The sequence below is a fragment of the Notothenia rossii genome (assembly GCF_949606895.1).
Source record: "Notothenia rossii genome assembly, chromosome: 9".
NCBI classification, from domain to species: Eukaryota; Metazoa; Chordata; class Actinopteri; order Perciformes; family Nototheniidae; genus Notothenia; species Notothenia rossii.
In genome coordinates, this window is record NC_136907.1 from 54,461,197 (window position 1) to 54,476,446 (window position 15,250).

The 15,250-nt window shown below is 39.9% G+C and overlaps 1 protein-coding gene across 1 annotated transcript; it reads left to right on the forward strand.

Moving 5' to 3' along the window:
• Window positions 1-231: 231 nt before the first annotated feature.
• nop9 (NOP9 nucleolar protein) lies at window positions 232-9,410 on the forward strand. The gene is made up of 12 exons (XM_079651802.1): window positions 232-365; window positions 1,146-1,423; window positions 2,631-2,858; window positions 3,338-3,550; window positions 3,856-3,963; window positions 5,084-5,225; window positions 5,316-5,508; window positions 5,601-5,741; window positions 5,840-5,959; window positions 6,354-6,566; window positions 8,978-9,083; window positions 9,194-9,410. Exons 2-12 carry the CDS (start codon window positions 1,204-1,206, stop codon window positions 9,346-9,348), a joined length of 1,839 nt encoding a protein of 612 aa, XP_079507928.1. The 5' UTR covers window positions 232-365; window positions 1,146-1,203; the 3' UTR covers window positions 9,349-9,410.
• Window positions 9,411-15,250: the final 5,840 nt, after the last annotated feature.

A 15,250-nucleotide genomic window follows, 5' to 3' on the forward strand; every position in this document is an offset into this window, starting at 1 on the left:
TCCTCATATGTGTTAACTTACTTGGCAATAAAACTTATTCTGATATTTATTTTCTCTTTCATTTATTGGCGTTTCATTTGAGTTCAAGGTAATCCAAAAATAACGGAAAGTTATGAGGTTAAATTATATTTTGATACTAAAATCAGGTTACTGATTCAATTTTTTCCAGATAACTAGCAAATGTATTTCAGATACAATTTTAAAGTTACCCTCACAACACTGATGCTGATACACCCTCTTGTACAGTAGGTGGCGGTATGCACCTAGATGCTGTTTGCCATTTTCCAAAAAGAAGAAGAAGAAAAGTAGCTCTACGTCATCACTGGGCGTCCACAACATCACTCTTAGGTCACCACATTTCACACGTGAGTTAAACTAAAATGAATTTGCCATCCATAAACTAAGTTTGTTTCGATACACATTTTGAACAAAGTGTGCTTAATGTTTTCAACACATCGGGCTGGCGTGTGCCTCGGGAAGTTGGCACAGTATCATTCTCAGCTACAGCCTCGTCTTTAACGAGCCACACTCCTATTGAAGAATATGTTAAAATACTTGCTAGCACGTATCGGCAAGACTTATGGCGTTTCTGAATCATTGGTAGACAGTAGTTAATTCGGCGTATATCTGTTACTCAAATTCCTTGTGGACCTTCTTCACACTGTACATTTATATGCCATTCCTTGCACACCTAATGTGAATTATATCCTACTTTTTAAAAGTAGGATATAATAATAGTCTACAATTTTTAAAATTTAAATTGTAGACTATTAGCTGTAATTTGGCCCTTCAAGTGTCACGGTCCACTTTTACACATTTTACTTTTTAGTTTAGTTCTATTTTCTTATTTGAGATGTTTATATTTTATGTTTGGTTATTTTCTATTCTTTTTCATTTCAAAATGATGTGCAATGCCTTTCTTTAAACCATAGACTGCAGTATACGTTTAAACAAGCTGCTATAATGACAATTCTAAATAATTGAGATTTTACTGGCAGCATAGTTTCAATTATATTCATTTAAAGTTGTGTCCTGTTTGTTTATTTCATTTCCTATTAAAACACACAGTCAACCAACAATTACAAATATGAGACTGTAGTGTTGACCTTCAAATCCTAATAATTCTTTAACGTTTTCCTTCCCAGTTTCTGCCAGAACACCAAGACATTTTCCTTGCAACCTCCATGGTGTAAGGTCCAAGCTATGTTGGCGAAAACAGAGGACAGGATGTCACAGAAAGGGGGGGTCACAAAGAGGAGACACACAGGTGAAGATGAAGAAGGAGGAGAGAAGAAGAGGATGGGAGGTGCGAAAGGAGAACAGGGAGACGGCGGCAGGAAGCTTCTAGACGCCCTGAGTGTGGGCTACTTCCGCCGAGTCGGGGAAAGACTCGGAGAAGGCTTTGCAGACAGCGAGGAGAGAGGTAAGAGATTATGATTCAGCAGTTCTGATCAAGCAGAGGACTGGGAGAAAAATCCCCTGCCAATGTGTGTGGTGGAAGTTGACATCACTGTTCAAACAGGAATGATTATAATATTCAGATGAAACAAGTAGGAGATGGAGCAATAAAGCAAAGCAAGTTATCAGGTCACTTTGGAGTGACTTGCTCTTTGTGCAAAAGTGCCTAATATATGTGTATATGATCGTGTCAAAAAAAGAACAGACTCGAACAATGTTGCTACTTTTTTTTTTAAAAAGAGAAAAAAAAACTTTAATACATAATTACTTTACTATATTTTAATATCTAAAGGATATTTAAAAGATATAGGGGATGCATTATAAATATGTTGATTAACCTTTTATTTTTACTTTACAATTATTTTAGACAGGTTCAATCTGAAAAGTCATTTTCATACCATCCCAAGCCTAATGAAAATGTGTTTTTTGTGTATTTAACCTTTTATTTATGCATGGCGCCTTTATGATTATGTTATTCAATATTTAACACATAAAGGATATACAAAATAATTAGGGATGCTCCGATCGATCGGCCGATATTCACTCTCTGCCGATCGGTCGGTGCTCTCTATAAATGCCGATCGGGAGAGCCGATCACATGAAGTAAAATACATGACACTTTTCTCTGTGTGCGGCAAAACAAGCTCGCCAAAATGTCTTCACCGGTCTGGCAGTATTTTAAAGTGTCCGAAAAAGACAGTAAAATAGCGGTATGCAACGTGTGTGAAGCAGAAATCCTGCAGCTCCGCCCGCTGAGAGGGACCGGTGGGCGGAGCGAAGCACACAAGAGTTAGACCTAACACACTTAGCTATTTCATTTACCTCTGGAACAAGCTTAACTCGGTATCAGCCGATACTGATTCCGGCGATCGTTGTCCAATCTGTGTTGCAATACAAAACTGAGTTTCTAAAGCATTTAAATAATTTAAAGTGTATTTATCATGATAGTATGGTCAATAACAATTATTTATAATAACATATAATCAAATAAAGTAACAGACTATCAAAGTGCACTCTTGAATAATCTGCTATGGCCAATTTAGTAAATGTAGAGTTAACATAGATCACCAATCGAACGGTTGAAGAATTGTTCATATTTCAGTCAAACAACGACTTCTAAAGCTCCATCATTTGTGCAAACTCATGCTTTGTGTTATTTATTTCTCCGACAGAGATGTTTGTGGAGAACGTGCTCACAGAGGTGAAAGGGAAAGCTGCTGTGGTGGCGATGGACCGTACAGGAAGCTTCACCCTGCAGCGGCTGCTCCCGCTCTGCAGGCCCGACCAGGTGGCCGAGGTGCTGGCCGAACTGGGCGGAGAGTCCGGATCGGAGCTAAAGGCGGTGTCATGTGACCAGTGTGGCGGCCACGTGGTGGAGAGTGCAGTCCGACAGATATCCAGTAAGAGCTGTCATTTCCGATCTGTAGTGGAACAAAGCTTTGTAGCCACCAGGAAACATGGCACAAGTTGAGATGAAGAAACACAGCTCCACGTGTCTCCTGATGACCCGGGCTCAGTTTAACTGTGTAGTAGACGGACAGGAAGCCAGTATAACGTTTTGAAGTGATGCGATCCACTTTCTTAGTGTTAGTGAGGACTCAAGCCCCATCGTTCTCTAACTTATGAACTCTCAGGTCTTCTGCTACTGGCCTTGTAATCATGGCTAAAGTTAAAACAAAGTCTGTATACTACCTGGGAAAGGAGGGGCGGTTAGTATTGTCTTTTTTATTTGATCAATTTTGTATCAGCTTTTATTAATTGTTTTTTAGGTGCACTTCGTCTAACCTTTTTATATATAAAAAGTGCAAAGAAACAAAGTTTCATCGGATCAAATTCAATAATAACTCTGCTCTGTGTCTCTTTTGTTTCGTTCTTTTAGAGCTCTCACAAACGGCAGCTACCACAGAAGAAGAAGAAGAAGAAGAAGAGGAGGAGGGGGGGTTGTTGGAGGCCCAAGTGCTGTCTTTATGTCAGGTTGTGAGAGCCAGCATTGCAGAGTTCATCCAACATGTTCACGGCTCCCACGTGGTCCGCACACTACTACACGTGCTGTCAGGCTGTCTCGGACCCCTGCGAACTGAGACCCGTCCAGGTACACACACACACACACACACACACACACACACACACACACACACACACACACACACACTGCGGTTTATGCCGTTTTTTGTAAATGTCTTTATTTCCTCTGTTTTATATTAAATTCATTTTTATTTGTTTATTTATTGGCTTAGTTTGTCCCTACTTGTACTAAAACAAAACAAAGAATGTATGTGTAAGGTTTTTTTTGTGAGTCAAACAAATGGTGTTATATATTCTAGTGAACTCTACACATAGAGGCGTGTTGCTTTAAGCTTGTGTTCACCTTTTCTTTTTTGTCGTGTTTTTCTCCAGGTGCGAAAAACCGTAACGTTGTTCCCCAGATGACAGACTTTGAGATTCCCACATCGTTTTGGTACGAGATGAAAAACCTCACAGACACGCTGATAGACAACGTTAATCGTGAGTCATTTGTCATGAAAGTTTTGAATCCTCGTGAGAGTGTATTCCTATTATGGTGAACTTTATCACAGAAAGCAAATACCTGTATAGCAAAGGGCATCTGTTTTGGGGTGTTAACTGGAGATCGGCAGGGGTAAAATAGCTTTAAAAATATCTATATTTAATACAGTGTTTTGATACCACACAGAAAGATGCACTGCGGGGACATCGTTATAGATCCTTATCAAAAGATTGGTATCTAAGAAGGCTTTAACATGAAAAAGATGGTTTTTTCTTCTCCTGGCCAACAGCAGATTGACTCAAGTAGATATTAAAGAGGCCCTATTATGCTTGTTGGCGTTTTACCTTTCCTGTAGTGTGTTGTATACAGGGTTCCTACGGTCATTGAAAACCTGGAGAAGTCATGGAAATTCAAAAGGCAAATTCCGGGCGCTGGAGAAGTTATGGAAAACAATATTTTTCCCAAAGTTTTGGAAAAGTCATGGAAATGTAACTAAAGTTGCATCAAGTATAATTTATATTTTATCGAATTGCCGAAATAGTAATACTATAACGATAATAAATACTGTGTAGTAATGAAACGTAAAATGGCATTTAACTGACGAGGTATTTTGCTGGTGAGAGATTTTTACAATCAAGCCCTCTAGTCTACAGTGGCTTTAGCCTGTAGGAGCTAGTAAGCCTACTATTTGATTTGTTTTAGATAGGCAAAACATGTTTCATATGCAGACCTTATTTTCCAGCTTACCATGTTAAAATACAAATGTTTCAGTGGTACCGCTGAGAAAGAGTAATTTTTGGTCATGGAAAATGAGGTAAAGGTCATGGAGAGGTCCTGTAAAAGTCATTGAAAATCATTGGTGAAAAAGTGTATGAACCCTGTGTAAAGGTTTTTGTGCATGTAAATGGATAGCTTAAATATATATTTGTAAGCATAAACATTATCTGCAATAGGCTAATGTTGACATGGCAGATTTATCACACACACACACACAAAGTGCTTGAGTGAGAAAGACTGAACGTAAATCTGACCTTTGTTGTGTTGCCAGAATGCACTTCTAAAATGGGCAGAAATGTGTGAAAATCGTGTTTTCTCCCCTTGGGTCTGTTTCCCTCTCAGTCAGTGTGACAGACTCTGTAGCCAGCGCAGTGTTCCAGACCATGTTGACCGTGAGTCACAGAAAACGTCCGAAACTCTGCAAACAGCTTCTCAAACGCATCATGGGGTACCTGACGAGTCGTAGCGCCGCTCCAGGAGTGAGGTCAGAGAAGGGCCATTTCCACTTGAGTCCAGGAATAAGTCTCTACACCGTGACACGTTATGTAACTGCTGTTTTCTTTTTGCCTTTTAGTCCCCTTCTGGTCTTTCTCAAAGACCAGGCCTCCAGCCACCTTGTTGAGATGATCATACAGCTTTCCCACAAGGCCCTCCTCCGGGACCTCTACAAGAACCACCTCAAGGGTCACCTGGTTGACCTCGCCCTCCATTCTATCGCCAACTTCCCCATCCAGAGGCTAACCGCAGCCTCGGCCAAACACACAATGGTTGGTCATTGTGTCTGCATGTCACACGGGGCAGGATTAAAGTAGCGTAATTGCAAGGACGACTCTTATTTTCCCCTCCTCTTTCTCCGTAGTTCTTGAAGTTGTTTGATGAGTTGATCCAAGGCGTGGAGGCCATCTTGGCCGCGGGACACATGGGTGTGATTGTCCAACTGGCCGAGAGCTGTGCAAAAAGTGGAGAGAAACAGGAAGACATGATTCAGTGCCTCCTCCGTGTAAGCGTCATCGTAAAGAAGATGTAACAGCCCCTCTGGGTCTTAAATCAACATAATAACATTTTGATGGATTTCTCCCTTTTTGTTTTGCCTCTCAGGCCTTCCACTGCGCTGAGCCCGGCACCCGCCACGTCAGCTGCCTCCCTCTCTTCATGTCTCTGATGACCTATGAGGTGTATTACCACTCTGAGACAGCAGAGGGCAACATCCAGACAGAGGTAAACGATCCAGAAGTGTCTAATGATCCAATCATTTGGCACTTGATTCTTGCAGTGTAATAATTATTGCTTTAATTAATTAAAAAAATAACGCAAAAATAATCACACTACCAAGTTTGACTCCAACCTCCTCCAGTAAATAAGGCGCAGATTCTTACCATTATTATATTTACTTGTAATTTATGGGGAGATACAACACATATGTGTGGTGTTGTGATAAAGAAATGCATTACAAGCTGGTAAGAGAAATCTGAGGGTTTTGTACTTTATTATAACATGATTTATTGGCATGAACTCCAACCTTTTGCAGACACTAAGGTGGAGCATCGACCAACCACTTTTGACAACTGCAGCATATTTTCGTTTAATAAACTTTGTTCTCGTTTACTTCCAGGTCCCCCTGACCTCCATCTGTTACCATGGCTCCCGGCTGGTCCAGTCGCTGGCTAAGTTCAAGGAGCGCTCGCTCCTCCTGAGCAGCCTGCGCACTCAGACCCCCGCTGACCTCCTGACGCTGGCCTCGGACCCCGCAGGCAGCCACGTCCTGCAGGCCCTCATCACCACCTCCAGCGACAAGGGGAGGGGCAAGATCCTGAAGAGACTGGAGGTACCACTATAGGGGCATTATGGGAATATTAAAGAAAAAAAAGCTGTCACAACATGAGAATCTTTCCTTTGAGCTGCTGGCAGTTACCATTCGCAGTTTCCTACGTCGGACCACTGATATAAACTGTTCTTATTTTTTGATGTATTGACAAAAGTCCCAATACCTACGTTTTGTGTATTTCGTTAAAAAACAATTTAATTTAATGAAAAGAAACGTAATACCATTACACATGTATTTTATGAAAATCTAAAAATGACAGGTAAATATGGATTATAAAGGACAACTAAAATCAAATGCAAACTTTTTTATAAAAAGATAATTTATTTCCCTGGCACTAAAGAATAATAAATAAAAAAAGAAAATCAACAGGAAGACATTACATTACATGTTACTTGTTAGACGCTTTTATCCAAAGCAATACTGTGGGCGATCCCCACAGGAGCAATTTGGAGTGAAGTGTCTCGCCCAGGGACACAACGACATGCTGACTGCAGTGGGGGCTCCCCTGATCCGAAAAAAAAAAGACATCTACATTGGACATCAGCCAAATTGTTACTCTAAACCAGGGGTCGTTAAACCTTTTTGATATGAAGTGCCATTTAAAAAAATATATATTTATCAGCGTGCCAACTATCGAGAATTATCAACGGGGGGGGGGGGGTGGTTGAGGAGCTTGACGCTCGTCAACTATCAGCAGGAGGGCGGGGGAGCCTCGCTGCGGGGACGCAGTGTCGCAACTTACACGATGCCGAATTTAACAAACACATTTAAATAATTGGTTTAAACGGCATAATAAGGACGATCGTCCATTCTGTGATTCTCCAGAACACACATGTTATGATATTAGGAGTCAGAGTTAGATAAGATCGCTGTCCCTTTAACAGAGAGAGAGAGAGGGGTGCGGCTTGTGCATGTGTGTTTGTGGATGGTAGAGCGACAGTGAGGGAACGTGTGTATGTTTCTGGAAGTGAAACGAGAAAGCAGAAAAACAGAGGTCTGTGATTTATTTTGTGAAACAGAAGAACGGCTAAATAAATGCAACGGCCTCCCAAGAAGAGCTCGCCTCTCTCTAAAGTGGGTTATTGAACCTGAAGCTTGTTGCTTCTGCCCTCCTCGACTACGGTCTGGGAGCCGACAGGAAAGTTCAACACACAGATGGACAGTCCGCCCCTTTGTAGCATATTATTTCGATAACAGATGAGCAGATCGCCACTGGGCTTTCAACTAAATACACAGCCACGCAAAAACTGCGTCATTTGTACAGCTCCTTATGGGTACTGCAATTAGTGAAGTGCTTTCCTCCGCGGTGAAACGATCACCACTGCACCACGGAGGAAAGCGGCAGAAAGTCACCTGGAGATAAAGAGAGCGGGGCTGCGTTGCGTGCATGGCTTCCTTCTGCAGGTAACGGGGAGACGCGCTCTGGCGGCGGTCTCGTTCAGGATCCGAAAATACAATTTAAATATTTTTGCACACTTATTCCACTTATTCCTAGTGTGCCACTGGTTACGGTGCCACGTGCCAGCAGGGGTTGCCGACCCCTGCTCTAAACATTAGTGTTGGTGTGCGGTGCAGAGCTAGGTGCAGCCACTGTTCCAGCTGTTCCCTTCATGGCCTCATCCAGAGTGACACTGACAGAACACATTGCTGCTGCTGCTGCTGCTGCTGCTGACACTGAAACAACCCCGAGAGCTCTTCTCTCTCCCACTCTAGTTATACACACATTCCATACTGTAGGTGCAAGGATATTGGGAATTCCTACATAGAAGTAGAAAGACGATAAATATCTCAAATGTATTTAAAAATTGCAAATTGTAAGACCAATGAATGGAACATTGTAATATTTTCCTTCACAAAAAATATGAACATAATTCAGGAGAAAATCTCTGTCACCACTTACATGTTTCCAATAGCATACACCAGAATATGTTACTTTCTGTATATGTGTGGTATGCCTTTACAGGCAGTATAAGGAAAACCAAAAACATGCCATGTTGTATGCCATAAATCTGAAAAAGAAATGGTTTTTTTTTATATTCTTTTTTTTAAAGAACAAAATAAACATATCGCCTACATATATAAATAATATTAATTATAAATACAGAACATCCCAATCATTATTAAAACAATATGTTGTACATTTCCATTTAACATATTGGTGTGTTCACCTGCATTGACTTGTGAGCAGTAGTAAAATGTTAAATGTCACTATAGAATAAAAAGAAACAAATCTATAATAAAAAATATTGCAAGAATGAAACTGGGATTTCCCTTAAAAGTACGTTTTAAAGTCTCTGGAATATTTCCTCCTGAAAGTATCTTGTAAAGAACACATTGAACATTATGAACTACACAGGGACTTTATCTACCCAGTCCTCACTGTCTCTGCATTTGATCGTGTTTCCCTCCAGGGCCAGTTTGTCCCCATGGCCTGCTCCAGGTTGGGGAGTCGGGTGCTGGAAGCCGTTTGGAACAGCGCCTCGGTCACTCACAGGCACAACATCGCTCAGGAATTAGGTAACAAATCATCGCATGCATCCTGAATTTAAGAGGTGTTTTTTTTTATTATCATATTTACTTGCACACATGTGTTTTTTCTAATTGGGATTTGTGTGATTCTCCTCCAGTGTCGTGTGATAGCAGGCTGCGCTCAGATCAGTTTGCTCGCCATGTTTGGGCCAAATTTGCCCTCTCCCACTACATCCACAGGAGAGGCCATTGGCAGGAAATACAGAGCGGCGAGTCCAAGAAGCGGAAGCTCTTCAGTGACATTCTTGAGTAAAACAAATACATATTTATGTAATTAGTTGGATACGAAAATAAACATTTTACATTTACATAAAACATTTTTGTATGCTCATTTTTGAATCCACAAAAAAAGCATGGCTCACATTAGCAAAGGAAACGAGGGTGCTTTGTAGGAGTTAATTCACCATGGATATATCATTATGGTCCGAGCACAGACAGTCGAAGTGGAGGACCTATTGAAATTGTTCGATGCTGCTTGATGGGCTTAACATGCTTAAATGCTGGATGTTTTTTGCACATTTGTCAGGACGGTGTCATAATCGGTGCAAGCAAAATGGTTCTATAGCACCCCATGCAAATGTGCTAACAAGCAGTCCCTCGTTTTACTTTCACATACAAATCTGAACATTTGTGGGCATGTGAAGCATGGTGAGATACACAAAAAAGCCAAGGAGTCTTAACACATCAGGAAGTCGGATACATTTAGTTTTATTTGCAACTTTTCCTGCCCAACATCTGAAAGAACCCCTACAGTTTCAATCCGATCGACTCCAGATTTGGTTAGTAAGACCTTGAGGATCAAAATCTATCCAAAAAGTTAGTACCGGACAAAAGGGGGCACCCTTATCTAAAACGCAAACATTTTATTCTGTAAGGTAATTCTACTCAATTTAACGATGAAGGTTTATAGTTTGTTTTTTTTCACTGGGAGTTTAGTTGTTTTTTTACGCCTTGGGTCTATAACCTTTTAATCTAGATAGAAAGTAAACAAGTTGGCAACACAGCTTCTTCTCTGCCACAGCTGCTACACAAAAGTAAATATTTAATTACTTATATTAACAGAAAAACACACATAACTGTGCTAAAGTAAGCAGAGTAAAAGTAATGGTTGTCATTGATATGGATTAAAGAGTTAATACGTTAAAGATTAAATGTGTTTATGTTTTTATCTGTACTATTGGTGTCAGGAGCATCATGGCCACTAGAGGGTGCTAGTGAAGTGTTTACTCTCAGTCATGTTTGCCAAATGGTTCTTTAATAAGTAGAGCAGCACTGGCTCAAATGTGTAAATGTAAAGTCACTTAGAAAAACACTGACCCAAAGAGAGAGTCAACATACATCATGTAATTATGAATTATAATGATGATAAAAAACAAAATAGTACAATATGCATGTAGGCACTCGTGTTGAAGGGGCGTATTGTGCTTTTTGGGGTTTTCTCTTTCCTGTAGTGTGTTTTATATAGGTTTTTTTTCCGTGTAAATGGTCTGCAAAGGCCGAAATCACAAGGGAGATTCTTCCCCACTAAAACGCCTCAGACTGATATTTCCCCTCCCAAATAACATAATATGCAAATTTTCAGGTTCATATTTGTATTTTGTGCCTCTACTGTGAAACGTGTCCATGCTTCAATGATCAACAAGTGCTTTATTTTTCTCATACTGCCTGTGCTGCAGCACCTCTTTTCACCCTCTGTCTGAAACCACAAACAATGTACTATTGTGCTAGCCAATAGAAAACAAATGTTTACTGAAGTAAACAAAGGAGTCTGGAAATAGACAATCTTTGAAGCTTCACTCTTGGGATCCGCTGAATGCTTTCTTATATTTCTTCAACTGAAACATAACCAAACTCCGGCCGTTAGGAAGAGCCCTGAGCCTCAGCAGTGAGCTCTTTGTCTCGCAGCACTGTGGGAGGCGCATTAGCTTAGTCACAGAGGGGATCCGTGATTACATATTGATTTGAGTATAGAAGGCCTTTATCCTGGGAGTTGCTTCCCAGTAGATAGAAGGTCCAGGGCCAAAAAGCCTCGCTGCCAGACGACTCGTGTTGTCTGTCAACAACAAAGGCTACCAAACCCTTTTATTAACACGTTGATCAGAACACATACAGAAGCCATACTAGCGACTACATTTATGTGCGGTATACACCATCTTATAGAAAACCTCCTGTGGCACAATTCTACCAGCATTATTTGAACCCAAATCAACAATTAAAGACTTAATTATTTCAAACACTGGTCTGATTTTGTATGGTAATGGTGAAACTCCAGGTTACATGAAGTTCCTTAATTTTTTTATTGCAGAATTCTTTTGGAAAGAAAGATAGAGCCCAGTCTGCTCTGATTGGTTAGCTGGCCGGCTCTGTAGTGATTGGTTGACAGCTTAGAGATATTCCGCCCCTTGCCTATCAGGTACAAAGTGTTGGAGCACTAGCCAGAAGAGAGACTGTTACATAGTGATGTCACCATGTTACGGACGAAAACAAAGGAGTCCAATGGAAGTGTTTCGGGGGAGTGTGTGGGAGAGAAACTCCCTCTGGATTATCAAACTTTGCAGAGCATTAACATTACTAGAATTTTGTTTGGAAGTGTTTTGTGTTTGGGTGGCACTAGCAGGGACTTGCTTTTGAACTAAAGGGTTTCCAGTTAAAGTCCCAATCGGACCGAAATACAAAGTGCTTACTGGTAGTTGGAGAGGTGCCATCTTGCCTCATGGGCACTGCCGAGGGGTAATTGAGCAAGGCATCAAACCCCACACTGCTGCATGGTGCCACTTTGCTTAGAAAACTCCTCCACTAAGGCGAGTGTGTAGTTGATGTAAATAACACCAGAGTGAAACATTGAATTATCTCTCTGAATATAAAGTATTTCATTACGTTTTAATCTTAAAGAGGACATTTTTACACAAATTACAATGCAGGTTTTTGCATTGCATTGGATTACATCATAACAGTGTTTTTATTTGGTGTCACAGTTACATGCCTTCTTACCCAAAAAGAACGAGACAACATAGAGCCAATTAGAATATTTAAAGGATCCACATATCAGGAAAACATATCTTTCCATACTTTTGTGACGTAGTATTGAACTATGACTAAATCATATTTGGGTTTTGAGATACACCTCAATATAATTTAGCTGAATGAAAGTTTGTTTGAAGTGATCAAAGGAAGGAAAAGCGATTATCTTTTTATAAACTCAACATCACAGTGTGTCTCTCCACAGGCTGACTCTTCGTGTTTTGTTTTGTAAATGTTCCTCCTGCAGAATACAAACTATAAACTAGTCGCAAAAGATTGTCTTATTACACTTTAGAATTATGATTCAAATCCCATGCTAATATAATGATGTATTACATGAATTACATCAAGACACATAATGAATTCCTGTTGCTAATGATCATATCACAAATGGGTAATTATATAATAATGCATAATTAAGAAAATATGAATAGATCATGAATGAATGTGCATTCATTTCTCTCTGTGAGCAAAACATTTACTTATCTCTTAAACTGTTGACTTCTGAAACAAGAATATTCCCCAGTTTCTTTTTTATGCATGTATTGTATTCATTTTTCTTTATTTTAGTTTTTATTGGAAATGTATGCTTTAAATTCTTGGTTTTATGTGATATCTTAATTCAAATTTTATTGCAGATTCGTACATTTAACTTACACAAAAAACATTTTCTTTTCATTTTCATTTTTGTATTTTCCGTCACGAAACCCATTTCCCTGGGGATCTATACAATATTTGTCATTGTTGTGTTATCAGATCTTTCAAATTCTTGCCAATTGCAGAGTGTATTAGTGATGCACGGTTTGATGAAGTATGATTTAGTTTCGGCATTGCATGAAAGGCCTTAATCAAATGGGTTTTAGTGGCGGCTGCTCATCAGGAGATAACAGCACTCTCCATCGTATTACACTGACAGTCTGTTTTCAAACCAATCTAGGTCTTACATCAAATGACTTGGCTCAACATGTGTGGTTGTGCGGAACAGGCTCCATAGATTTTTGGCTTATACCTAAATCTCCTAAATTACTGAGCTAATGCACTTTTTCTCTATGCACCTTGTTCAGAACAAACTTTGCTTTTTGTAACACAGTATTATTTCCGCGAAGGAGGTTATCTTACTAGCTGAATAAACTATAAAGAAACTAATACACTTTCATGAAACTTGATGGTAAGGTGAAACATGCATAGAGAAAGAACCATTAACCTTATTAGTAACAAAAGTGTTTTTCATTGTGTTAGAAAATTGTGTACTGAGATCTTGTGAAAAATGTCAAATGTAAAAAATAAGCTGGGGCAAGAAGACGGATTAGCTTGGCATGAAGACTAGAAACAGGGGCGATAAGCAAGCTCTTCTGTTCTCATAAATATGTTTTTACCTTTGGTGAAATGGTTCATGTGTGATCAATAAATCCCCTATTTATAGCCAAATAATGATATTGCCATATTCCTTCAAATCTACACTGGCAAGACATTTATCTTGACTTAAGACTTTTGTATCTCCACAGTTGCTGAATGGATTTTTACCTTTAAAAACTGCTTTGAAACATCCTTCTCCTTTGTTATTTTTTCTTTTTTTTTACTGCAGCAATATCTTACAATGAGCACCCAGGGAACATACAGTATACCCCAATCCCTTGTTCTCTCAATCACTTCTAATGTTGTTTGTTGTGCTCACATCACTGACATTTTCTTCCCCCCAATATGGCCATTTTTGGTACAGCTTGAAGAATCCCGATATAACATGTTAATTATTGAGCATCAGAGTTAGACCGCCAGGCTAACTGTTTCCCGCCACTTTATGTGTGTTCATGCTAATCTAAGCTAACATCCTCGTTTTACATTTTCCTTAAACTATCTGACAATACCATTTGTGGTTTTGTGTGTTAGCTATGTACGGTCATGTTCCTGCTGTTATTCTGAAATTACAACCCTAGTTTGACTTGATGCATTGCACATCCAACACAATTCCCATTCCATCCATTCCATGGGAGCTCAGCTAAAATCAATGCTAGTCTGGTTATAGTTCGCCATATTTTCCCCCTTACCTTTTGACCTGCTATTAATCCACATTGCTGGAGACGTAGGGAGCATTGCACAAGGCATTCAGTCTGTTATATGATTGTTGATTTGTCCTTGCTTTAACAACCACTTGCCCTTTTCTTTCACTCTTGGATTCTTGGTTTGCTCAAAGCCAATTTTAATGACATTTGCCTCTGAGCGTGATATTCAAGCAAGATCCGTCTGGCTTATTCAGTCCCTTTTGTTGTTGTAGGTTATTATAGCTCTGTGCATGTTTGATCTGTGTCACTCCGGACAAAGCAGAGGAAGAATTACCTTTTGGGTACACCGTAGACTGCAGTCATGATGTATGTTTCTAGGCCAACCCGGAAGTTAGCATTGCAAGTCGTCCCTTGACCAAAGAGTTTCAGAGTTACATTTTATGATTATTTTACGTTAATGATACTGACACACTTTGATCAGCAAGATAATCTCCAATTATAAATACCACTTTGTGATTATTGAAGTGTAAAAACTAACTATAAGCTACAAAAGACCTACATCACGGTGGCATGGCTCCGCTTCAACTCCGCTAAGCTAACGGCGACTAATGTGTGTCATTCTGACGTTTTGTAGTCTTATTTGGTCGCTTTACAGCATTGGACAATCACGAGTGGGGTGTCTAGTGACGTATTTTATGCCGTAGAACAAAAACATGAAAGTCTCTTAAGCTTGTGTTATCCACATATCTTATTTCAGACATCTAATCCGAGACATGTTCAAAAAAACATTGACTCAAATGCTGGTAAAATGCTGACTAATTTCCAGTGTTTAGGATCAATTCCTGCACCACACCATCACTGCAGCCTCCACGTGAGAATGCACAGACTATTTCCAATATGACCTGCTAACTAACATGCCTACTCTCACACCTCAGATACTTATGCATCACATTAGATATGCACAGTGCTTACTGAAAATAGACGTTCTTCGTTGCAAAGTGAGCAGCAAGTTCGACAGGCTTTCACTGATCACAGTAGGTGGTTTTTCGGCTTCCCTGCTCATGGAAGTATTCTTTTGCCTGAGAAATCTCAGTAAATGCCTACAGAATGAGTCAGCGACAGAAAGACACAGAG